The sequence below is a fragment of the Emydura macquarii genome, unplaced genomic scaffold (assembly GCF_026122565.2).
Source record: "Emydura macquarii macquarii isolate MOO-44397 ecotype Brisbane River unplaced genomic scaffold, CSIRO-AGI_Emac_v2 contig_3343, whole genome shotgun sequence".
Lineage (NCBI taxonomy): Eukaryota > Metazoa > Chordata > Testudines > Chelidae > Emydura > Emydura macquarii.
Genome location: NW_027133480.1, coordinates 2,458,368 through 2,484,923, shown reverse-complemented (window position 1 = coordinate 2,484,923; position 26,556 = coordinate 2,458,368). Strand labels below are relative to the sequence as shown.

Genomic DNA, 26,556 nt, shown 5'->3' with positions numbered 1-26,556 from the left:
ACTGTAAGATCCTAATTAACCTTTCTAAATCAATATAGGAACTTAAACCCCCATTACATTTAGAGCTATTGAAGTTTGGGTTGTTTTTCTTTAAATAGAAAGGATCCTCTCGCCTCTGGGCATCATCTCACAGGCTCTGAGAAGAACACTTTCCACTCTGCATTATTAGAAATAACAATTGATTCATTAAACTCTGTAATTCAACAGCACAGAACTTTTGTTTATTATTTTATTTGCCTATTAAGATTATACCCTGTTCTTAATAATATGTGATGGATAGAAAGCATTTAGGGAACAAAGCCCAGTCATTATCAGTCTGGCTCCCTAGGGTGCCATAATTTTGAATTACTGCCTGACTGCAGAGTGGTGGTGAATAGGGTCCAAAGCCTTAAGGGAAATAAGGCAGCTTGCATCTTATCTGCCAGCTGGTTGCGATCCAGATCTAATGTAATTATGTGCATGTCCCAGTGGAGAGAGGGAGCTTTGGTATTCTTTACAGGGTGATAGCATGATTTCCTCAATAACCTACCAGTGACCAGATCCGAGGACCACTGAAGTTATCAGGCCTCAAGGGTCTGGGCCTGCTCTCTTTGAATCAAGTGTTCAACATCCATCAACATCAATGGGTGCATGCTTGCATCCTCTGAAGTAAAAGCACAGAGGATTGCAGGGTATGTTTGTAGATTTATGTGCTAACACTCTTTGAGCATCTTAGAAAGGAAGTCAGAACAGTCGTGCATATGAGCAGTAATCAGGGGAGACAAATTCTGCTGTTATACCAGTGTAAATCCACAACATTGGTGGCTTCATTAGTTACTTTGGATCCATCCTGGTATAAAATAAGAACAGAATTTGCCTCAGACCCGTAGTCTTGATGTTAAGGGGAGTTTTGCTTGCCTAGGGATTGCAGAAGTGGACTGCAAATAAAATAACTTGTATTTTTCTCACTTGTTTTCCCTAAGAAAACCAGGATGTCCACCAACATGAAGGCAAAGGGCCCTACAGCTTCTCTCTGATAAAATGTGATGGGTTTTAACTTTAAAATTAAATTGAAATCTGTAATTTGGGGCCAAATTTTAAAGGGGCCTTATGCTAGCTCCTAAGGCCCTGCTGATGCAAGAAGATCTGCACTGGTGGACCCCAGCACTTGCGCAGGATCAGGGCCTAAACTTGCCCTCACAATTTTGCATGAATAATCAGCTGTGTAGACATCCAGCCACCTGATTTGCAGGCACAAGTCTTGTTTGCATCCACAAATTAAGTGGTTAAGCGTCACAATTCTCTTTTTTGTACTTGGAAATGATTGAGTCTAGTCTCAAAATGTTTCTTGGAATGGTTCAGCCAGTGAATTTCTACAGCTGTATCCTGTGTGGAATGGTGAATAATGCAAACCCTGGTGCTTGTTTGCACATAGAGGTGCAGGGAGCTCATCAGAACGACAGAGATTTTTTTCATCTGATAATGCTAATCTTCCTCTTTTTCAATATTTTTCTTTCCCAGCTATCCATTTCCCATGGTGTTCAGCAGTTGCAGTAAAAAGGACCTGGAAAACAGCCTGGAAAAAGGAGTGGGAATGTGTCTTTTTAACCTGCCTGAAGTTAAGGAATCATTTGGTGGACAGAAGTGTGGGAATGGCTATGTGGAAGATGGAGAGGAATGTGACTGTGGGGAACTTGATGTAAGTCTGTCTGTTTCTCTTAGGGCTTGTCTTCACCTACCTCCGAGATTCGGCAGCAGTCGATCGTAGTTACGCAAGCTACGCAAAAAACTTGCGTAACTCCTGTCAACTTCTCTGCTTCTCTTCTGTGCACCATCTTCACTGCACTGCGCCAATGGGAACGGTATGCTACTTGAGGAGGTGGTCTTAATATGTCGATTTCTGGATCAACTGAGCAGGTCTTCACTGATCGCTCAGTCGATCCAGAGAAGTTGATATGACAACGGTAAATAGTGAAGACATAGCCTTAGAATCACTGTGTATCTTTTTGCTACAAAATTTATATGGAGAAGAGGGCAAGAGTGCTTGCAAATTAGTCAAAGTACTTTTTTGAGTATTAAATAAAACACTCCTTCCTCCTCCTTCATTTCTTAATCTTAAACCTCAATTAAATTCCCCAAGATAGCTGTTCGACTCCACTTACTTTGTATTGTGTCTGATTGCAGTGCAGTAGACAGGCCTAAGTGTCATATTAGTATGCTTTTACAAACTACCATTATTTCTTAAGATTACTGCCAGAGAACTTTAACCATGTTCCTATTGGGATTTGCAACATGGGAATCCCTTTCAGTACTAGTTAATGACCTGAAACCAACACAAATTAGTTAGAATTACTTAGATTTCTCAAGATACTGTATATTAGGTAGAGATTCTTTTCCTGGGATTTGGAACTACTTGTTTGTATAATAATATCACAAAATAATGCTCCCAGGAAAACCTGCTTCCATTTTCATGAACAATCCATTTCCCCTTTAGGTTTGAATTTATGGTGGGCTTTTTTGCTGTTGCTTTTGCAGCCATTTGATTCAGTGGCCTTACTAATAGAAATAACATACACTATTTCCAAAAAGGTTACTACTACTTCAAAGCTGATTCAGTTTAATTTAGTGAATGTGCTAAAGGACTGCTAAAATCAGGAGAAAAGATGCAGAATACTGGGAATAAAATGATATCTGATCAGACATCTGTACTTCTTTTGGCCTCTGTATTCATTGGTCATACTGAACTTCTCACACTTTAACTGAATTGAACATATCAACAGATGAGGTATTTGTCCCTTCTGTTAAATATGGTACTGCTGACAAAATAGATCAAGGGCAGTTAAAATGGCAAGAGATTGCTGAAAACTTTCCATACAGTATATTGAATTTACCAAACCATAAGGATTTCCTGACAGCTCACTCATTCTTCAGGGTAACAGGGTTGGAGAAGTAGGCTTGTCTTCTTGTTTAAAGCCAGTAGAGTGTCAGTGGCTTGCAAATATCTTTCTAATCCAATTATCTTTCTCATTTTCACTTGAGTGTTAGTGACAACTTTTTAGAGACAAAGCCACTTAATACCATTGAACAGTTTCTTGATCTGCTCTTCTTTCTCTGTTTTCTTAAATATCTTAGAAAACTGTGACTCAGGTACGATGGATTTCTGAGAGGTACCAGCAAATCTATTATATTAGTTAATGTTTCACTAGCCAAGTCGTTTAGACCACTGTCAGTACATCCGTACTAATGCAGTGCTTTATGACATCAGTCACTGTGCACCTCTCCATATGACGCTATAGCATGCTGCACATTATAGTTGTTTTTATCAACTTTAAAGATTAAATATCCCTGCAATCATATTTATGTATATAAAAAGTGATTTGTCCAAAGTGTTAGAATCACATATTACAACTTTCTTTGCTCTGTTCATAAAAGCTTTACCCAGGAGAAGAGCTGTATTTAATGTTCTGGTTTAAGAAATATCTGCACTATATGATGACCATACAACAGGTTTATGACTGTGCAGGATCCCTTAACCAAAATGTTAGGACCAAGTTCTGAGACCCTAACTCACTGGGTCATCAAGAAGTATGTGTCTCAGTATACTGCTCAGCTGAGTAGTTGATTCCAGCCCTTGCTGCATTATCACAATAAAGACAAGAGATGAAATCCTGATCAAGGTTGACATCAATGCAAAACATCAGTTAAGGTCAGTGTTCCCTGTTGTGGCCCACCTTAAAGCTTTATGTAGAGAGAGAGAGCTGGGGGATGCGCTGCAGACATACTCTGCAGCACCTTCTTCCTCCTTTCATTTTAAAAATTAAACCATTTTGAAACAGACTACAGAAAACGTGTAAAGTACTGTAACATCTCTCAGACAGCAGAGAGGTTTGCTGTACACCACACATCCTGGAGGCAATGGAAGAAATGACTAGAGATGTTGCTACCTTGTGTAACAAGGTGTTCTGATATATCTGTAATTAACATCTCTTGTGTGATGCAGGAGTTGTTCTAATTTGTTTAGCTGAAATGCAGTCATGAGCCAGGAGACCTGTTCCAAGAAACACATCTGACTCTTTTCTGTTCCTGTGAACAAGAAATATTTTGAAGTAGCAGCCCAGGCTTATGACTTCCTATCTCTCCTCCATCACAAAACCCTCTTGCCAGCATTTTTTAAAAAAACATAGTTATGACAATTTACCAGCCCAGGCACAAAATCTATTTCCCTGTCTTTTACCATGATGAGTAATGGAGGAGCAAGTGATTAGAATTTTGCAAGAGTGATTTTGAATTTTTATTAGAACTTCATGCATAGCCTATATCCTACCTTTAAGTTTTTTGTAGCATGGATAGATGGCAGACTGACTTAGCACTGCTAAACAGCAGTTTTATCTGCTGCTATTTTTGTTAGTTCTTAGAGAGCTGTGATTCAAAAGCAAGTGATTTAGCTTGCAATTCATGATTGTAATCTCAGAAGCAAATCCATTATTTTCTTAAAGTTCTTATTGGCTCAGTCTAAGACAATAAAGTTTGTAAAAACCCATATACCTGGGAATTGCTGGAATCAAATGCACCAACATGAACTCAGAATGTATGAGTTAGTGATAATGCAGTTCATATTTTCTACAAATCTCCCTAGTATCAGAACAGCCCTGATCTAAGACTACTCCACTTGCACTCTCAGATGTATTGAACGATATCATTATCTCATCCTTTATAACAGCCACTAATCCCCTTGCAATACAGAATTCTGATGAGAAGCTTTCTTAAACGGGGGAACTGTAATGCTCATGTTTAATGACACCATAAAGCCCAGGGGCCAGATTCTCAGCTGGGGTAAATCAGTATCGCTCCACTGAAGTCAGTGAAACTATGCTTATTTACACCACTGAGGATTTGGTCTCTGGTGACTCTCTAAATGATTACAGTATCTATTCAGTGTTCTTACCTAGAAATAACTAACAATCAGGGTGTGTTAAGTTCATTTTCTTTCTTATTCTATCTAGGAATAAGTTGGCTAGGTTCTATTTTTTTTCTTATAATGTCTTGGGTACTGCCAGATATCTTTAGGGTCAGATTCTGTTATCAGTGATACAGTGCAACCTCATTGACAACGGTGTCACTGCCCACGCATTGCTGAGGACAGAATTTGGCACTAAGAATTTGGGCCTGATTCGCCGCTGAGTTCCTCCAGCTTTATACTAGCGTAACTCGAGTGATTACAGTGAAGCTAAAACCATTGGTGAATCTTACGTGCTTATATTGTACATGTTAATAATATTTGGGGCCAGATCTTCAGTAAATCAGCATATCTCTGTAGCCTTTCCTGCTTTACTACAATTACTTATAGGGTCACAGATTTCAAGACCAAAAGATCGCCTAGTTTGACCTCCTACATATCATTTCACAGTATTTCCAGTATCGAGCCCATAACTTCTGTTTGTGCTAGAACATGCCTTTTAGAAAGACATCAACTCTTGATTTTAAAGCCAGTTTTTATTTGAAGTTGTCCAATGTTAATTTACTCCCCATCTAGGAATGTACAAATCATTGCTGTAATGCTACTACCTGCACTTTGAAACCAGAAGCAGTGTGCGCACATGGACTTTGCTGTGAAGACTGCAAGGTGAAATTACAGAAAGGTTTCTTATTTCTACGGGGTGGCAGAATTCCATAATCTTCTTAACTGCAGATTAGTAAACAAGGAGGCAGAACAAACCAATCGGTATAATTAAGCATTAAGACACTTGTGGTGTTTCATGTAAGCAGTTTAAAAAACATCAACCAGAAACAGCAGTTGAAGATACAAGGCCAAATCAATAGGCTGACCTTAACTGTGCTGGCAGGATTTGTGGCTGCTTCCACTCATGCATGCAAAACCCCTGCATCTGTATGAACTTCTGCATGCAGGTTTTTGCAGACACACCTGGATGCTGTGCCATGGCAGGCAATCAAGCTGAACATGCTCCGTATGCCCTATCTGGAGGGATTCTTAGGGAGGATGAATGTTAATGAATTCTATTAAAACAACCTTTTTTGTTGGGAAGTCATAAGTGGCAGAAGATCTTTAGCTTTGTGGCTATGGTTGTGAGCAGCCAGCCCACAGGGTTGTCACAGTGAGTAATATTCCTAAGTCCTCAAAATAGCTTTTGAGTATGTGCGAGTAAAGTATCTAGGCAAGGTTCCACTGAGGCTAGCCTCTGACTGTCAGTTCAGTGGTAGCAACCCACAGGCACTGTTTTTAAGCCTGCTTAGATGCTTTTTCTAATGCATGCAGTTTACCAGAGTCAGCCTGGAAGCCATTCTGTGTGTTGCCTGGAGAATATCTTTGTGATTCAGTTAAAAATTTAGTACCACACCAGTATATAACCATTTTGTTGATAAGTAAGTACTCAGAATGGAGAGGTCTGAAGAGGATGAAGTCATTCTGTTAAGCAATGCAAAGACAGGAGCAGCTATCTGGCTTGGGGGGGGGGGAGAGAGAAGATCTTGAAACAGGTAAACAGAAGCATCATTTATGAGAAAGCGGCCACCTAGTTCAGTATGCAGGAAAGGGGGAGAGTTCTCATTTAAATAATGTTAACCAGTTCCTGAGTTCCATTGTATTAGTTAAGGCCAGGACATGTAATGTTATATGGTTAGTTTGCTGACTCAACAGTCATGTTAGTACAATCACCTTGAGTATGTAATGTAGACCCAACACTGACAGTGAACCATTGAAAATATTTTCAGCCTCCCTTATGATCCACACATACAGTTGCCCTTTGCCAGAAAACACTACATGCTTTTATGTCTGCAGGAGAAATTAAAGAGGCCCCTTGAAGAATTGATGTTATTTCTTTATCTGTCCATTTAAAAACCAAATCACTGCAGAGTTAATTAAAGGCCAAATTCTCCTCTGAGGTGTGCATCATGAGCCGCACACTTGCATCTGAGAGCAGAGTTGTGCCCTTGCTTTGAAAATGTGCCAAAAACCTTTACAGAATATATCAAACAAATATATAAAAAGTGCTCTATTGTCTTTATGCTGTGCTTAATGGTCAGTTGGTGCAGAGCTACTGAAATAAATAGAAATAAAACATTAATGTGTGGCATAAATTATACCACTGTGTATCGTTTATCGATTGGAATTACAGCATCTTTTTTCTTCCTTCAGTTGAAGCCAGCGGGAATTTCTTGCAGAGACTCAAGTAACTCCTGTGATCTGCCAGAGTTCTGCACTGGAGCCAGTCCTCACTGCCCAGCTAATGTATATTTACACGATGGACATCCATGCCACAGAGTAGATGGGTATTGCTACAATGGCATATGCCAGACTCATGAACAACAGTGTGTCACACTCTGGGGACAAGGTAAATTCTGAACAGGTGGAGCGGGGCATGCTGGGTAGTCTGTAAAGTTTTCATAAAACAACAAATATCATGACTTTAGAGGGATGTCTAAGATAATTTTATGCAATAACATATGTAATCATATGTAATACATCTGAAGAAATTGTGTCAGTTTTTTGCTCACAAACATATTCATAGATTTTAAGGCCCATGTATTAATAAGGTTCAGATTAGTAAAAAAGTTAGTTTTAGGCATTTAGGGACAGATCCTCAGCTGGTATAAATCAACATAGCTTCATTGACGCCAGTGAAATTACTCCAATTTACACTCTCTGAAGATCTGACCATAGTATTTTTTATTCTGATGGAACAATTTTAGGATTTGTTTTCCCCTTTGTTCAAGGTGGGGACTAGCGGTTATAGGAGGAAACTGAGAGACAGTGCTCCTGGCTTCTTTTTCCATCACTGCTACTAACTTGCTATGTGATTTGAGGCAAACTACTGTTCTTAGCGCTGATTCAGCAATGACTTCACTGGGACTTAAGCACATGTTTAAAGTTAATTATGTGCTTAAATACTTTGCTGAACTGGCACCTGGTGTCATCCTCTAAGGTGCTGAGCATTATCAAGTCTTTGAAGTCAGTAATGCAAATGGAAATAGAAATGAGGCGTTAAGACCTGAGGCTTTAACAACCTGATTTGTGTGTGTGGTGTGTCCGTACACAGTCCCACGCAGAAGTTGCATCTGGACTACTCCACCACATCCACCAGTACACTAGCAGCCTTACCTACAAACCATAGGCATCCTCAGTGATGAAATCCAGTCTTAAATCATACTGGGACTTTTAATCCCATGGATACAGGAAGCTTTTTCTTGTACAAAGACAAAAATACTTTGTAAAACCGTTTTCTATACAATGGAACGTTACTCAATTGGACTGTTAGTAATTCCTGTCACTGAGATAAACCCAGCTAAAGGTCAGGAAGCTGAACTCCCAGGGCTCCATTACCATCTTCATTTCCTGAGGAAGAGGTTCCTCTGGAAGTTTCAGTGCTCAATGCCAGTTTTTTCCACTACCTTCTTAAAAATACTGTCCGATGTGAGTTGTACTGCATGGCAAGCCTCCAGCAGATAGGAGCTACTGGGGTGCATTTACTGGAAAAATGGTCAGAGATCTTGTTAAGCCCAGGGCCCAGTTGGTCATGGCAGAGTTTAACTGGAATTACCTCACTTGTCTCACGAATAGTTTCAATAAAATGTAGATGCACATGCACACCATACCATGTCTACACTAGAACAATGACTATCTGAATTACAGCAACAGCCAGAAATGGTGCAGCTAAGCAGGAGGGAGAAATAGTATAAGGTTTTTATGGGATGGTGATAAAACTCCTGAAGACTATTAGCATTTATGCAGCTGCTAGGTTGCTAGCTGCCCTGTATTAAGGGTACTAGTTCTCCTACTGTGGTTGCACCTACAATGTGAACAGTCCTCTCTCTTATTCTCACAAGCTACCATAGACGTTTCTGAGGCAGAGTGAGGAGATTGCCAAACCCAAATCAAGGGGTCTGATTCTGATCTCACTAACACTATGTAAATCAGAAATATCTCCCCTGAAGTCACAAAATTACACTGGTGTAAATCCTCTGCAGGTAAGATCAGAATCTGTCTCCTTTTTTCAATGAGAATATGTCAAACAGCCTGAGTCTTTCTTACTGATACCTACTATGGTTGTGGCTGCACCTGCTGAGTTATTTTAAAGGCACAAGGCCTGAACCTACTCCTGAATACAGTCGTGTATGCAAGATTTAGGGCCAGATCCTCAGTTGGTGTAAAACATCAATGCTTTCTTGATTTCACAGGATCTAGTCCAATTTATACCAGCTGGCACACTGTTTTTAAATAATAGTTGAATAAAAAATCCAGCACTGTGAAGGAGACAAAAAGTCTCTCCTAAATCAAGACATCAGTTGGAAGTAAAACAAAATGCAAAACCATTATGGTGGGTTTAAGGGCTGGATATGTGGACTAGCTTCCAACTAGACCCAACTTAATTACACTGGAGAACCACATTTTGGGCAGAGTGGGTGATTCATAATAAGCATCAGTGAAAAGTGAAGTATGGTTAACCAGGACATTGTATATTCTAGGTACTTAGATGGCGCCCGTTCCTCTATTAGTGAGTGCGTGACAATCTTTTTTAATGTATTTATCTGCACAGCTGAAGTAGGACTGTGCTGTTATCCCCGTTTTTTAGATGGGCACTGAGATACAGACAGACTATAGGTAAAATGACTAGAGTGAACCAGGCTTTTCAAAAGCATCTAGATGATTTAGGAGCCTAAGTCCCGATTTTAAAAGTAACTTCGGCACTTAGTCCCTTTGACTTTCAATGACATTAGGCTCCTAAGGATATGTCTACATGGCAAAAAAATCCCCATGGCAGTGAGTCTGAGTTTGAGTTTACAGACCAGGCTCTCAGGGCTTGTGCTGAGGTGCTAAAGTAGCAGTAGACCTGGGCTTTGAGACTTGCTGCCGTGGATTTATTTTTTGCAATATAGACATACACTCAGGGCTTAAGTCACTTCTGAAAATGGGATTTAGACCCTAAGCCACTTTTGAAAATTCTACCTTAAGTGACTTTCCCAAGGTCTGACAGAAATTCTGAGGCAGAGCAGGAAATTGAACTGGGTCTCCCAGAGCCCAGTTTAGTACGTAACCACTGGACCATCCTTCCTCTCCGCTATTAGGTGGAGATTTAAGCAGGGTAGAGCAGAATTACAATAGAGAGAGAAGGAGAATCAAGCAAAGATGTTAATCAGTGAAGAATTATAGTAGAGCTGGGAATATTTGCCATTTACCATTATAAATAGTAGTAATGTAATGTTGTTACAAAATCTCGCTTAGAGCCTAACCTTTTTATATTACCCTTAAAACAACAGATGTGTAGCTTGGCTCTCAGAGCAAAAACCAGTTTTTACATTTGATTATACAGCAAAACTCCCAACTGGTTCCAATGGATCTCAGATGTGTGAGTTGAGAGCAGTATTTTCCCCTTTGATTCAATGTCATGTAAGAAAGTGAAGATTCAGTGGTGTTGTTTACATACAAAAATTAGGTTGACCCAACTACATCACTCAGGGGCGTGAAAAATCCACACCACTGAATGGCATAGTTAAGCTGACCTACTCCTGGTGTAAACAGCACTAGGTTGATAGAAGAATTCTTCTGTTGACCTAGCTAGCTCCTCCTCTCGGAGGGGTACATCCCCGACCTTGATGGGAAAACCTCTCCTGTCAGCATAAGTAATGTCTTCATCAGTGTTTCTCAACCTTTTAAGAAGCAAGTACCCCCTAACTTCTGAAAATTTTAATAGGTACCCCAATACTCAATATTCCACGGGATTTTATATTTACAGTCTAATGTGAGCCATATGTTGGAAGAAGGGCTGAGTATATAAGGCCGTGATATGACAGATGTCAGATCTAGTGTGGGTAGGGTTACCACCTTTACACCAGGGCTGCACAACTCAAGTATGTACCTGGGCTAGAGATGATGTTGGCCAAAGCTAGGAGGCTTTGAACGACATGCCAATGCTGGGTAATATAAAGGCCACGCCAAATTTTTTGCCATAGATTTGAGAGGAGGAAGGGGTGACAGAGAGACAGGGAAGGAGAGACAGAGAGAGGGAGAGACAGGAAAAGAGGGTAACTGGTAAAATCTAGGACTGTCCTAGTTGTCAATTTCACTGCTCAGCTAGAGCAGTGAAATTGGCAAGTTTTCTAGGCACTGGGCTTTGAGCCAGGGACGGGGGCTGCCACCTGGGCATGTTGCTGCCAGCCCAGGAGGTGGGTGACAGCCACCCAATCCAAGCTGGGGCAGAGGAAGCTTCCATGCCAGCTGGGACCAAGGGATGTGAGCAGGGGGCTGCTGCCCATCTTCATGCCGGGGTGCTGGAGGCTGTCCCTTGGCTCGGAGCTGGGGCGCAGGTGCCTGTCGCCCAACTCACAAGAGTCAGGAGGCTGTCACCGGGTTCCCACCTGGGAGCTGGGACCCGGCGGGAAGTGGGGGGCTGCTGCCCGCCTCCCCCAGAAGCTAGCGGCTGCTACCTGCCTCCCAGCTGGGAGCTGTGACTGGGTGGGAAGCAGGGGGCCACAGCCCAGCTTCCCGGGACTGTAGTGGCTGCTGCCCACCTCCCAGCTGGGAGCTGTGACCGGGCGGGAAGCAGGGAGCTGCCTCCCACATTCCCCAGAAGCTGGGGGCTGCCGCCCACCTCCCCCAAGAGCTGGTAGCTGCTGCTTGCTTCCCAGCTGGGAGCTGTGATGGGGCAGGAAGCAGGTGGCTGCAGCCTGGCTTCCCGGGACTGTGCCAGCTGCTGCCCCCCTCCCAGCTGGGAACTGGGACCGGGTGGGCTGCTGCCGCCCGGCTTCCCCAGAAGTCGGCAGCTGCCGCCCACCTCCCCTTCACTCAGTTTTTCCCCGGGTACCCCCTGTCTGTGTCTCGCGTAGTACCACAGCTTGAGAAACTATGGTCTACACTGAAGTGCTGCAGCTATGCTGCTGTAGTGTTACAAGTGTAGACAAGCCTAGTATTTTCTATTGTTCTTTTTATACTGCAGTAATGTGGGAATCATGGAAATACTTCCCTTCAAACAAAAAGAGAGCATGAATGTTCTAAGATGCTTTATCTTAGACACATCTTTATAATATTAACAGCACCTTAAAATTTATAAATTTCACATTTGAACCCAGATTGTTATAATTATAAAAAACTCTACTGTAGCCAGACAGAAAGACTGACCTTGGTTCATTCTCACACCTACACACATCACTTGCTCTTCTTTTTCTTCCCAATAAGCAAGTTGGAATAGTAGGAAGTCATGTGGGATAAAGCATAGTAAGATTTCTTGTATAAATATATTCAAGTCCTTACCTGAATGTTCTTTGTACATGTTTCCTTATGAATACAGTTACAAAGGCCCAGTAGCCCCAGTCATAAATGTTGCCCCTGCCTTTGTGGATCTTGTTAAAGAAAAGCATTGAGAGATATTTGACTTTGTTTAAATTAGGAAGAGCAATGAGAATCTGTTTTGGGGAAAGAAGAACTACACTGTATCATGTTTCTTCAATACTTTAAGCAGATATAAGTCCAGTCCACATGGAGAAGTACTTTTCATGACCCTCCCACCCAATAAAACAGAATATTTTAGAGTTGAGCATTAATTATACCAGGATATTATCTTTCTTAAAATAATTTGGAATATCTTCCCATAGTCCATTTCACCTTTGTAAATTAGGTAACATAAAACCAGATCCTAGTCCATTGTGTATCCACAGAAGAGCTGCCTAGGTGTCTCAGAAGCTTGCACCTGTCTTTAGGACTTTATTTAGCCCAGCCAAAGACTACAGTGATGTTAAATAACCAGAGTGTATGAAGGAGAAGACCAAGTAGCCTCCTACTCCACAGCTGTACATAGATTTGGAAAAAGTACATAACCTCTTTGATGCTCCAAGGCTTCTCCAGCTAGGGTCTGGTCGTGAATCAAAGCCACTTGCAAAACATGTGTTGTGTGTTCCACCAAGCCTTTAGCTGGACATGAGCAGCTGGTGCAGTAAAGGAATACATACGGAAGAGTCTCTAAAAAGAACAGTAAACTCTTGTTAAAGAGCATCCACACTCTGTTCTGCTCCCAGAACACACAAGGTTTTTCTCCTATTTCACTCTTGCATGTGTGAGAGACAAGGTTGATGAGGTAGTATCTTCAGAAGAGCTCTGTGTAGCTTGAAAGCTAGTCTCTTTCACCAACGGAAGTTGGTCCAAAAACTATATTACCTCACCCACTTCATCCCTAAGATCCTGGGACCAACACGGCTACAATAGCACTGCGTACTCTTTCATGTGTGTCATTTTAATACTAAAAGGGTAATATGCTTCTACTTGAAACGTGTTTTACAATTCTAATTTTAAAAAGTCATATTGCCATTGATTGATGTATCCTTCAGTCGTATTACTGTTGATAGATCAAATCGTAAATGCATTTGTATAATGTCCGCTGCTCCAGTGGCGTTTTCAGGATAAGCTAGATATGCAGATAAAACTATTGGAGACAAATTATTGATTTCCTGGGAGTTGCGGGGAATGTTAACCTTTAGACTGCTGGCATTTTCTACACTGACAGGCAAATGAATCTTTAGGAAAGTAGGGGTGTGTGTGTGTGTGAGAGAGAGAGAGAGAAAATGTGAGGCAGATTGTGTAGCCACGTGACACGTAGCCTCCTTGTTGGACGGAGTCTGTCTATTGGCGCTATACCCAGCAGTTGTGAGTAACAGGGAGGAGTATGCTGCTTGGCATGAGAGAAGGGAGGTTTGTGATGGCAGAGTATTCATTCTCTATGAGGAGTCATTGACTCTAGAACATGTTTCCCTCCCTGGTGCTGGTGTCCTTCAGGACATGCAGTAATGCTCATCTTCCCAGTCTTTTCCAGGTCCAGGGGTAAATGAGGGCTTTGGGGAAACAGTTGCAGGCACTGGCTTCTTAATAATTAACAGGCAGTTGACTTGGTTATGTGGCTGTTTGGGCAGCAGTGGTCATTTGTGTAGGAAGAATCATAGAATATTGGAGTTGGAAGGGACCTCAGGAGGTCATCTAGACCAATCCCCTGCTCAGAGCAGAACTAACCTCAGCTAAATCATCCCAGCCAGGGCTTTGTCAAGCCACTGCTTAAAAACCTCTAAAGATGGAGATTCCACCATCTCCCTAGGTAACCCATTCCAATGCTTCACCACCCTTCTAGGGAAAAATGTTTTCCTAATATCCAACCTAGACCTCCCCCATTGCAACTTGAGACCATTGCTGCTTGTTCTGTCATCTACTACCATTGAGAACAGCCTAGCTCCATCCTCCCTAGAACTCCCTTTCAGGTAGTTAAAGGCTGCTATCAAATCCCCCCTCATTCTTCTCTTCTGGTTGCATGTGTGTGTTTGCTATAGGTACCTATGGTGAAGGCAGGAACTTTTAAGAAAAAAAATCAAAATCTACAGCAGTAAAGCAAGATAAGTTAGGATATTTTAACACAGGTTGCCCCCATCTAAATTGGCTGGTTAAATAATTTTACCTGTAACTGTGGTCAAACAAAGCTTTAAATTGATTTATATCCAACTGCACAACCGGTAGATACAAATGACCTTTATATACACAAATTCACAAGTACTTGATCATGATAAACGTGATCATCACAAATTTAGGCCCAGATCCCCCAACTAGAGCCATAAAGATAGTATCGAGCCTTGACTGGCACTGGTTGGGACCCAGCATGTTCTCCAGTGCAAAACAGAGCAGCTTAAAAATTGGGCTCTTTTACACAGCAGCCAGCAGCCCACTGGGGCTGCTCCGGCATTTGGGAATCACACACACTGGAAGGTTAGGAGCCAGTGATATAGGCAGTACACCAGCTCTGCACCACCAGACTATACCCCTATACAAAGAGATTTCTTTATTGGGCAGTTAAAGCAGGCTGAGGTCTGCTTTGCACCACTGGAGTAGCACAAAGCAGATTTAACAGGATGGAGAATCAAGACTTTAGTCTGCAAAATTTAGGACTTCTGGGTGTCTCGTATTTATTTATACACTCTTATATAATTGATGCTCATTGGTGTAGTGTCTGAGCATCAGATCTCCCATTCATTGATGTAGATTGACAACACCTCTATGGGCGTATTTTCCCCATTTAGAGACAAGGAACAAAGACAGAGAGATTAAATGTCTTGCCCAAGGTCCTACAGGAAGTCTGTGTCAATGTTGGGAATTGAACCTAAATTTCTTGAGTCCTAGGGCAGGTCTACACTACTGCTTAAATCGATCTAATTAATGTTGCTCAGGGATGAGAAAAAGACACCCCCATGAGCGACACAGGTTACAGCGACCTAAGCTTTGTGCACACTGGTACTATGTTGGCAGGAGACACTCTCCTGCTGACAGAGCTTCCACCTCTCACTGAGGTGGAGCAATTATGATGATGGGAGAGTGCCCTCCTGTCGGCCTACAGCGTCTTCATTAGATGCACTACAGCTGCGCAGGTGTATTAGTGCAGCTGCACGAATGTAGCACTTCTAATGTAGATCTGTCCCTAGTCTAGTCCCTTAGCGTGACCATTCTTCCTCTCTTTTCTGCTTTTCATTCCAGCACCTAGTATGTCTGTGTTTGTAACCTCCCCTACTGTCAGAAATCTCTTTTCTTCCCAGATTCTAACCCTCCTTTTCCTGGATCATATCTTAAGGTATTTTTTTAAATAAAGCAGATCATAGACGAATCCGAAACCATATAACATTTCTCTGTTTCTGTGTTACAACTAAAGAAATGAATTTATCAGTTTGCACATCTGGAAAAAGAAATCTATCCAGGCTGACAACTTCAGTGGCATATATAACATGATGTGATCTCAGATGGCTGATTTAATTCCTTGAATAAAAGATTTGGAATGGAAAGGCTGAAAGAACCTTAATTATAGGGTCGCAATGCTATAATTATCAATCGCAAAGTGAAATAAACTCTGCTTATCCAGATCACGGAACTAAATATCCACTGGAAATCCTTTCACAAATCATTTTGTTTCTGCATCTTGAAGTAGCAAAATAGAGAAAGACAGCACTTTCTGTTTCAATTTGTGTACTGAAATTGTGATAAATGGGTTTCCTCAAGAAACACAATATTATGATTTTCTTCCTTACATGTCCCTTGAAATCTTTCTTTTAACCCAGTAGCTCCATCTGTTCACTTTCCTTCTACATGTATACATTTGCAGCTATAAAAAATCCAAAGCTGGTAAAAAGGCCAATCTGGAGAAGGCTGCAGCCATCTGAATCCCAAGCCAATATATGTTGTGCTTTCAAGTAGGAAATAGAAATTTAGAGTTAGGCTTTGGTTTCCAGACTACAGTTGATCATTGGGAGTCAGATGCTGTTACATGCAGAGTGCTCAAAGCATGGAAGGAATGGACTTTCTGTCCTCTAAAAGGTCTATTCTCTTAACAAATAACATCAGTTGGAGTTGAACGTTCCTGCTGAGCAAGAAGAGACAAATCTGTTCCCTGTCCTGCAAGGCCTCTTTTGTCATCTTCAACATGCTGGCTGCTTCCACATTTAAAAATAAAGATGGGTGTCCCACTCTAAAGGTGCTGTCAGGAAAATAAAAATATACCTCAGTGTGTCCTGCTCCTTCATCCAGCTCTTCATTCAAGTAATGACCATTGACTTAATTATCCTTTATTGCTGGTCTGACTTGAGTCAGTGCAGGCACATGTATGCAAGCAATGCTTTTGCTCTTCTGAACCCAAGTCTGGTGCTAACATATCTGTACTTTGGTCTGTCAGAGGGAAGCATTATATTGATACACTCTCAGGGGAAGTGTTCATTACTGTAGTAATGTAACATACTGTGTAAGAGGTTTCCCAGCTGAGAAGAAGAGACCAGAAGATCTATTCAGTGCTGCATTCCTTAGGTCAGGTAGGAAAGCTGGGCTAAATAATTAGGTCTGTGCAGATGTCAGTGAAAAAGGAGTTAGGTTTACTTGATCTTTTAGCTTATCTCCTCTTCTTCCCCATTGCACTTTCCCTCTCAAAAAACAGTCATAGCTTGTGCATATTTTACCATTAGTCTGATGCTGAATAGCCATTAGCCCTCAATGGAAAGTCAAGAAGGAAACTTCACATAAAAAGTGAAATTCACATTTTGGCATTCTGAGTAGTTTCTTTTTATAGATGCTCCAGTCAATTTATGATTATTGCCTGTGGTTTTCTGAAAAAAGTGCAAGGATCCCATGTGAATCCTTTTTAATAATCCCAAGTTTTAGAAGTACCCTGAACTCAGCAAGTTTGATAGTAATCATTCAAAGAATTTCAGGCTCTTGTCCCACTCTCCAGGAGAGCAGCAGCTCATATTTTGTTCCTTCTATGCCCTATTTTCTGAGCTTTCCAGTTTCAATATGTAAAAAGTTAGGGGCAGGTGAGAAAGTCATCCAAAACCTCTCTTTAAGATTGAACATTTTGTCCATTGTAGCATTAGCTTGCTGTTTGGTTAAGGATATTCTATTAGTCAAGCTTCTGACTGTGAAATGTAGGTAATTAATTGAGGATTGAATCTTTGCATTGTTAGTGAAAAGATTCACGCTAACTGTAACTTTTTTTTATCATGTTTAATTGTATTCTCCAAGAGTATGGATTATTTTTTATTAAAAACTTTAAAAAGAGGAAGGTTAAAAAACCTGCAGGATCTTTCCTATATACACACACTTGGAAACAGCTAAAAGCATTTGGCAACTGTAATGCTCACTAGGGGATTCTGCTTCTGTTGTTAAGGATCAGGGACATGTGCTAAAATTGTAATATTCTCAGCCTATCGGTTTCCAAATCATTTTGTTTTAATTTTTAATTGTCCTGATCTAGACAAAAGCCCAACACTTGGCGACTATATTCTACATGAGGACCTTTTTTCTGAAGTCCCACTGGCACAGCTACATCAGTGCTATCAGTGGTATAATTGCTGGTGCAAGCAGAGGTCTAGGCATCTGCTTGAACTTTAACCACTGTGTCATCTAACTCTTCTCAGAGCAAGGCCTGGTGCTTGGAATGCCAGCAATGACTTGCATATGGTGTATAAGTACCTCTATGGGGAGGAGAAAATGTCAGGTACTAAACCTGTTTAACCTGGCAGATAAAGGTGTAACAGGAACCAAATTGCTGGAAGTTAAAGCCAGACATTCAACTTGGGTATAAAGCATGAATGTTTAACAGTGAGAGCAATTACCATTGAAACAAACTATCAAGAGCAGTGGTGGATTCTCCTTGCTGTCACCAGTAACGCGGCACTGGTGTTGGACAATTTTTACATTAAAAAGGCTAGTGTAATAAGGTGCAGATGTCATGTAGCTTCATAGTCTCTCCTAGCTCTATTACCTCATTAGGTGTAGTCAAGGTCCAGACTCCAGAGAAAATAATAATAATAATAAAAAAAATGCAACAAGTAAATAAGTTTTTGGGGTCTGTTCAAAGCGTCTGGCGGTCCAGATTTGGTCCATTGATTACCCCTGCTTTCGCTCTTAGGTGTTCACTTAGCTACTCTGAAGGGAAGGGAGCCAACTGACAAACTATTCAGTATCTTTCTTAGCAAAGCTAGTTACAACTTTTATGTCCTAGGAGAATACATGAAGGACGCCATCTAGAATTTTTAAAGGAGAATTAAGCCTGACATGTTTATCAATTAGCCTAGCCAAAGAAAGACCACCAGCTGTGGACAACCCATTCATTCAGGTTGCTCAGTTAGCAAGCTGAGCAAGCACAACTGTTTTGATGTGCTTTGTGAATATGCAGGCCACATCTTAACTTCAGCTAAAACACCAGTGGAGCTCACAGAAAATGATTAAAACCACAGCATCTGATGAAAGTACGGATTTGTTTTTGTTTCAGGTGCTAAACCCGCCCCTGGGATCTGCTTTGAGAGAGTCAATTCTGCAGGTGATCCTTATGGCAACTGTGGCAAGGACTCCAAAAGTTCCTTTGCTAAATGTGAACCCAGGTAGGGTCTCTCTTGGCACCCAGAACTGACATTGCAACACATTGCTGCCGTTTTTTGATATCTTTAAAATTGTTGAAATCATTTTTCCCTTCAGAGATGCTAAATGTGGAAAAATTCAGTGTCAAGGGGGAGCAAATCGACCTGTAATTGGTACCAATGCTGTTTCCATAGAAACAAATATCCCGCTGCAGGAAGGAGGCAAGATTCTGTGTCGTGGTACCCATGTATACTTGGGGGATGATATGCCTGATCCTGGTCTCGTTTTGGCAGGCACAAAATGTGAAGATGGAAAAGTAAGGTTAAAAAAATACTTTCCAAGCAGCCAATTCTCAATGTATAAATGTAAAATTTTACTATCTTTGTGTTTCAAATATCTGTGTACTAAGCCAAGTGTCACTTACTTTTTTGTTCAAAAAAAAAGGTGATTTCTCACTGTCTTTCACACTCTCATACTAAGTCAGATTTTCACCTGCTCCTTCACTTGGCTTCTGTTTTTGAACCCACAGTTTTGCAGGTAGAATGTAAATCACTTAGACATATGATTTATGAGCACAGCCAAGTACTTATTGTACAAGTAGCAGTGATATTTCTTTCTGGAAAATAATTCCAGAAGCCAAAATAAAGGCCAACTACTGAAAACCTGGCTAAGTATATTTATTATTGGGAATTATACCCAAATATTAGGGTTGTAATTAGACAGGTTTACATGTTGTCTTGATTCAGGATTTGTTGTTTACACGATTGTACAGGATTCATTAATTGGATCAAAAGATTTACATAGTGTACCCAGTACTTCTTGAATGTCCCTTAGACCCATTCAGAGCTTCCAGTTTGTGTTTAATGAAACATAAGATGCAAAACATAAATGTCTATGAATTTTCATACCAATACCCAAAACTTTCAGAGTCCATGGAGTTTCCTGGTGTATTTGCAAAATTCTAATTAGCCTCAACACTAGCCTCATAATATGTTCATGAGATTTTGCTAATGATGATTCACTCTTCCATTTTTCACTTGCAGAAAAAGCTGTTTATTGAAATTGAGGCAATTGCTAAGAAGAAAGGCAGCTTCTGCCTGCAAAGAATGGCCTTTCAGCTTAAAGGAAAACGTAAACCAATTGTTGTGCAGCCACCAAAACTGATTTTTACTCACACAATACACACTTTGCAAGCATTGCTAATTGCTTGCATTTTTGTAGTACAGTTTCCATCTTGGCACCACATCCACAGTTTTGGCTGGAGGGGAAAAGAGCAGAGAGGTGCAATGGGGAAAGAGAAGAGCCCTGGGGCATTAGAGGGCTGTGAGTTTTTTGGGGGGAGGGAAGAAGGGAAGCCAGGAACTACTGAAGAGGAGAGGGTAGATATGCTATTGGAAGGTTGTGGACAGAGAGGAAAAAGGGAAAGAGGCTTGAAAAGTTTGGGTAAGTTAAAATAAAACCATTCAGATATTCAAATGCTTGAATTTTGCTGAGTTGTTTCATTTGTTAGGTATATTGGCAACAGATTTAAAACATGTCCTAATTATGACTGCAAAAGCTATTTTACAAGAAAACAGCCCCCTAAAATGTTTTAAAATAATTCTGTTATAAAATAGCCTATAAAATGTCTTTTCAAAGAGAAAACTAGTGAGGAATCCAGTGGTAGAAAGTCCCCCCATTCCAGTTCAGTAGTGAATATCTAATATGTTTAACTGTACACATACACACACACTATGGAATATACAGCCTAATACTTATGAAAGTATATGTTTTACTTTCAAGATATTACCACATTTGTATTAGGGATTCAGAATATGAATGTAAATATTCTTGATTTTTTTATGCTGAAGATATAGTTTGAAATGCAGCCATTTTAATGTTATCAGAATTCTCTGTGCTAGTGGACTCTGAATATCTGAATTGTGAATACTGCTGTAATCAGAGCATATTCACTACATGCATGCATGTTGATGCCAATTCACTCGAATTTGCTTCCCATTTTTCTCCCCCCTCCCCTTCCCAGGGATAACTGCCCTGATTAGGCATCCCTTTTGTCTACTGCCATCACTTTTTCCCAGCCTGCTGCTAATTATTGTGACTGCCTTGTAATCCTACCAAACTGCACTACAGAGTTCAAGGAGAGCAGAATTTATACACTGGCTTTTTATTATTGACCTAGCATAGTAACAGTCATTCCAGTCTTAATATATTTTTTCAGTTTGAATTGGATAACTTTTCATTACCATCAGTTACATCAGTCATTTCAATTTGTATTGGTTAGTGCTTTTATTAGATGGTGTTAATCTTGCATTATCCCAATCTTCAGATGTGTCGGAAGAGTGAAGTTAACTCTCCATAATAATTGCAAAAGAAAGAACTGTGCATTTGATTATGTGCCACTCTATATTTGTTAATTTCCACTTAACAAAAGAGTAAAAGCTTTACCCCTAGGCTAATGCTAATTTGTAATTTACTGTCAGATGATTCTTTTACCTAGTATGCAACTCTATTTATAGTTGATTTCAAAAAGAATTTAGCTTCAAAAAATTCACTGTTAGACTGGTTTAGATTTATCACATGAACTGAAATTAGCTCCCCCGCCCCCTCCCAAATATTTATCAGTGTTCTCTTGAAAATATTCAAGAATTTCCAGACATCCTGGGCCATCTCCTCCATTGGTGTAAATCAATGTAATCATGTAAATTGAGCTATGGAAGTTTATACCATCAGAGGATCTGACCTTTTAATTCAAGAAGTGGTCTGTTGGCTTATGAGGATTTTAATACAACCAGTTCAAGTACATGAAAGAATTGGGTTTGGCACATTCATAGTTCTAGAAGAATAAGAACTCAAGTATATAAATAATAGAGTGTTTTAAAGCTGTTCTATTGCAAAGACTAAGAGCCAGATCATCACTTAGTGTAAACTGGTGTAGCTTCATTGAAGTCAGTGTAGATTTACAATCACTCAGGATATAGCCTTTGGTATCAGATATATCTGAGATTCAGTCTTGCAATACCCTGGATGCTAGTCCTGGGATGGAATGTGGATTGGGAAAGGATTTACAAGAATGATGATATAAAGGACATAGGCCCAGCTTTTTAAAGGTATTTAGGCATTGCTGCACTCAGCGTTGGAATGCCTAACCAATTTGGAAACTCAGTCTTGTTTTCAAAAGTGATTTAGGCATGTAGAAGCCCAAGTCCAATTGACTGCCAATGCTTGGTGCATAAGTGCCTAAATCCCTTTTGAAAATTAAACTTTGGCTCCTGAATCAGTTAGGCATTGCAACACTAAGTGCAGCAACACCTAAATACCTTTAAAAAAAACTGGGCCACAGGGCCTGATTCTGAACTTTCTTAAACTTCTGTAAATCAGGAATAACTCTACTGGTGTGAAATCAGTTGCTGCATTGGCAAATCACTATAGTTGCTACTGGAAAACTGATAGATGAACAAATGCAGTTGTAAGGATGTAATACAGTTTGCTGTGTGTACCCTAGGTATGTTTTCTTCAGCAATATTAAAGCTGTTCTTTTTCATTTTGCAGATCTGTCTTAATCGCCGGTGTCAAAATACTAGTATATTTGGTGTTCATGAATGTGCAACAAAATGCCTTGGACGCGGAGTAAGCATTACAGAAACAATTTTTTACAGTCAGTCAATGCCCAGTTGAGCAATAAATCATTCATTTGTAACAGCTTTGGAATCTATGATTCTTTGTAATATATCAGTCAGTCTTTTCAACATTTCCCTCTAAAGATATCAATTTTCAGTGCCCTTTACATAGTGTGAGAAATGAAATGTGATTTTTATTTAACAAAGAAAAATTTGATCATGTAATTTATCTTTTTTAAAATTAACATTGTGATGAAAAGAAATTGTGTCATCTTCAAAGTGATTTTAAGCCTGCCCTTCCTTCATGAAGAATTTCCTATTAACATTTCAAACAAGTTGTTTCTCTGTGGGCCCAGCAGTGAATTATAGTATGCATCTGAACTAAGATTTTTCAAAAAGCGCTTCCAAAAGAATTTAAAAAAAGAAAAAAAAAAGCAAAACCATGCTGACTACAGTATATGAAAATAACATGCAATAGATTTTAACAAGTGATGATAACCTATTTCATTTCACAAGCCTTTTTAGGGATAAAGAGCACCCAAATGTTTTTAAACAATTTATTTTTCATGAAGGTATTAATTATTTCAAATTGCATCATTTTAATCTTGATTTGCTGCACGACTGGTTCATTTGTTTCCATGAAAACCGATGCCAACAGAAATAATTCTTCAAGAGCTATATGAAACTACATATCCCTTTTATAATTAACAGATAACATTATAGCTTATTGTGTTTGAAAAGATTTGCAGTGTCAATGACAATATAACTTGTCAGGATGTGGAGGTATACATCGACTTAAAATTGACATTTGTATGTCAATGCTATGGAGAACGTATGGTGACTTCCAAGCAGCAAAACAAGAATTTGCAGAGTTGTAGATGGTAATCCCTAGAGAGCTTTAATTTATAAATTAGTGTAACATAAATGATATTTTTAACTGTATGTGGAAAACAAATCAGTTGTAATGTTTTACATGAATCTGGAATTATTTCCTTTAAACCTAGTGTGAAAAGAAGCTAAGGCTGAGTAAATGATTATTTTCATGGAACCATGCAGACTCCCCAAAATACTGCCTTACTGAAAACATGCAAATTGGCTTCCTTAGAAAAAGCATCTTGAGAGGTTATGTGACCTAACTAGACTGTCTTAAGCAGGATTCAACTGATTAATCAATTGTCAAGTTTTCCCATGGCAAAGGTTCCTGTAGAGCAGTGATGATCAATGTTAGTAGGACTAAGGACCCCATTGGCAACTTGCCATAAGGGCAAGAGTGTGAGTGCTAAAGGATAACTCTGCCTTGCTTAGCCCTGTGCAGCACAATGTTTATCTCATTAAATCACACCATGATGGCAAAAGGTGCATCATTAGCCGCTGCTTAAATCCTGGCAGCACCTCATTTGGATGGGAGGGAGGGGTCTTCCCTTGTGCAAGGACTGAAGGGCTAGCCCTTCATTGCAGAGCTGAAGGTTTATTTTTAGAATCTCTCCCAAAAATAAAGCACTGGGATCCCATTAGCTCTTCTTCCCTTGTGCAAAGGGAACAGGCTGTAATTACCCTATTGGGTCTGTTCCTGGGTGCTCCCTCATGCTATAGGAAGCATTCCCTGAGTGAGCCATATGCTGCTACCTCTGCCTAAGTCTAGGCTAAGCAAGTAGAACCCTTGGTACATGTATCTTTTTTCAAGCCATGCAAATCTAGTATCAAGGAGAAAAGTTTCTGGTCACAGAAACCTAGGGCAGGTCAGGTCTCTTCAGAGATGCCCAACTTGCACCATCCCACTCATCTGCCAAAATCCCTCTTCCTCCCACCTGCATACCCAGTGTGACCAACCTCCATCCTGCTTCCAGTTCTGTCCCCTCCCTTTGGCTGGGAATGTTGGTCACCCTTAGACCTGAGACTGAGAAGTGGCAGAATCAGTATGCAGTCCAGCACAGGTAGGTTAGGACTGGGACCAAGAAGCAAGCTGCTCAGGCATTGTTGAAGCATTAGGAAGGTGAGAAGAATCTTGTTCCTTTCAAGGGAGAAGGAGCAGGAGTTGTGAGAACTCTTGTTGGAGAGGAGAAAGGGAGACACTAATTTAATTCATTTAATTTAGATGGCTGAAGATGAACACCACTCCTCTTGGATGCTCTGAGGTTTATAGTTCCAATAGAGGTACTAGATGGCACTTACTGTTCAAGTGATTACCTGCGATATGTGAATAGTGATTGAGGTTAGGACATACATGTGTAAGTAACTGTATGTAATTGAGGTTGTGGTAGCAAAATGACTCGGACGTGTCCCTGTTGTAACATGAGCTTTATTCCTCGTGCAGCTACCACTGTTTGAGTGAAAGCTCCTATCGTTTGATACGAGTCAATATGAGCTGCCTGGAATAATTTTTAATGTTCCTTCATTTGTCGTCATTTTATTTTGAAGGTCTGTAACAATAAAAAAAATTGTCACTGTGAGGCTGACTGGGCCCCTCCCCATTGTGACAAGCCAGGGTTTGGTGGCAGTATGGACAGTGGACCAACTAGACAACCAGGTTAGTAATAGCTGATGCTTTCCTGTCATTTCATGGTAGAAAGTGAAAATCCAAAAAGGTTTTTATTGAAAATATGTACTGAGATTGCAAAACTGTCAATAAATTGGGCAAGCTAGTCCAAACGAATTGGTACCAATTAAAATTTAGTGAAGCAAAAACACTGCCAGCTGTTTGTAGCAATTAAGAACACAACAGCCCAGAGATTCTGTTTGTTTTTAAAAGTACACTGTCCAGTTAGGTAGTTCTGGGATGTGGGTCCATGGTATATTGCTGTGCGCACAAGATTAGGAACCAGGAACTCTTGAGTTTTAACCCTAACTCAGAGTGTGGATACGAGCAAGTTACTTAACCTTTCAATTGCCATAAGGGCTAAAAGTGTACTCTGTAACAGCTCCCAAGTATTCATTAGTCTCTCTATCATATTACTGGGCCCTACCAAACTTATGGTCCAGTCTGGTCAATTTCACAGCCAGGGGATTTAAAAATTAGTCATTTTCACATTTTCAAATGTTTACATTTGAAATTTCATGGTGGTGTAACCCTGGGGGTCCCAACCCAAAATGAGTTGTGCAGGGTCCCAAAGCCACTGTACGGGAGTCACAGGATTGCAACTCTCACTTCTGTGCTGCCTTCAGAGACCAGCTTTGAAGGCAGCTGTCACAGAGCTTCCTGCAGCTGCAGGAGGTTCCCGGAGATGGAGGTGGATCTGATCTCCCCTGTGCTGCTGGGAGAGCTGCAGCCGGGGGCTCCTAGCTGCTAGTCCCATCCAGGCTGGGGAGCGACAGGCTTTGCTCTTCCCCAGCATGGCTGCTCTTGGGGGGAAATCCGATCCACCTCTAGATACCGCCCCCTGCTGCAGGAAGCTCTGGGGCTGGGTTCTACGCTATTTAACATTTTTATCAATGACATGGAAGAAAAATAATATTCATTTATTACACAAAGACTGGGGGAGTGGTAAGTAGTGAAGGTGGCAGATCACTGCTACTAAATGACCTGGATCACTTGCAAACCATGTGTATTTTAAGATGGTCAAATGTCGGTGGCGTACCAAGGGGGAAGCTGAGGGGTGAAGCCATCCCATTCAAGCTGGCACTGGGCTGTGGGGCTGGAGTGGCGGGTAAGTGTGGGGCACCAGGCCCAACCCTTCACAAAGGACGGAGAGCGCAGGAGACTGAGGGGCGCTGCTCCTGTTTCTGCTCCTGTGTCCCCCTCCTCCCCCAATCGTGAAGGTCTGGCCCAGCCTCCCCAGCCGCCTCATCTCAGCTGCGGGGGGGGCGTGCCAGGCCAACCCTTCGCGCTGGTGGGGGGCGCAAGAGGCTCTGAGGGGCGCCCCTCAGTGCCTCCCCCCGTGCGTCATGAAGGGCTGGCCCAGCCCCCACTCCCCAGGCCAGGGCGGTGAGGCCACACCATCCAAGCCGGCGCCAGGCTGCAGCGGGAGAGGCCGGCACCATGCGCCAAGTGCGGGGTGGAGCCAAGCCTGCATTTGCACCCCTTCCACCTCACATCCCCTCTCCCCCCGCAAGTACAGACCCCCCACTCCCTGGGGCAGCTGGGAGCAG

General features: G+C 41.1%; 1 protein-coding gene across 1 annotated transcript in view; it reads left to right on the top strand.

Moving 5' to 3' along the window:
- ADAM12 (ADAM metallopeptidase domain 12) overlaps positions 1–26,556 on the top strand; it is a 282,924-nt gene that overhangs the window by 228,825 nt on the left and 27,543 nt on the right. The window contains exons 14-20 of the mRNA XM_067533368.1: positions 1,501–1,678; positions 5,513–5,602; positions 7,133–7,328; positions 18,768–18,876; positions 18,971–19,169; positions 22,403–22,480; positions 24,889–24,997. Of these exons, the coding sequence (XP_067389469.1) occupies positions 1,501–1,678; positions 5,513–5,602; positions 7,133–7,328; positions 18,768–18,876; positions 18,971–19,169; positions 22,403–22,480; positions 24,889–24,997 (959 nt within the window). The remainder of the gene's footprint in view (positions 1–1,500; positions 1,679–5,512; positions 5,603–7,132; positions 7,329–18,767; positions 18,877–18,970; positions 19,170–22,402; positions 22,481–24,888; positions 24,998–26,556) is intronic.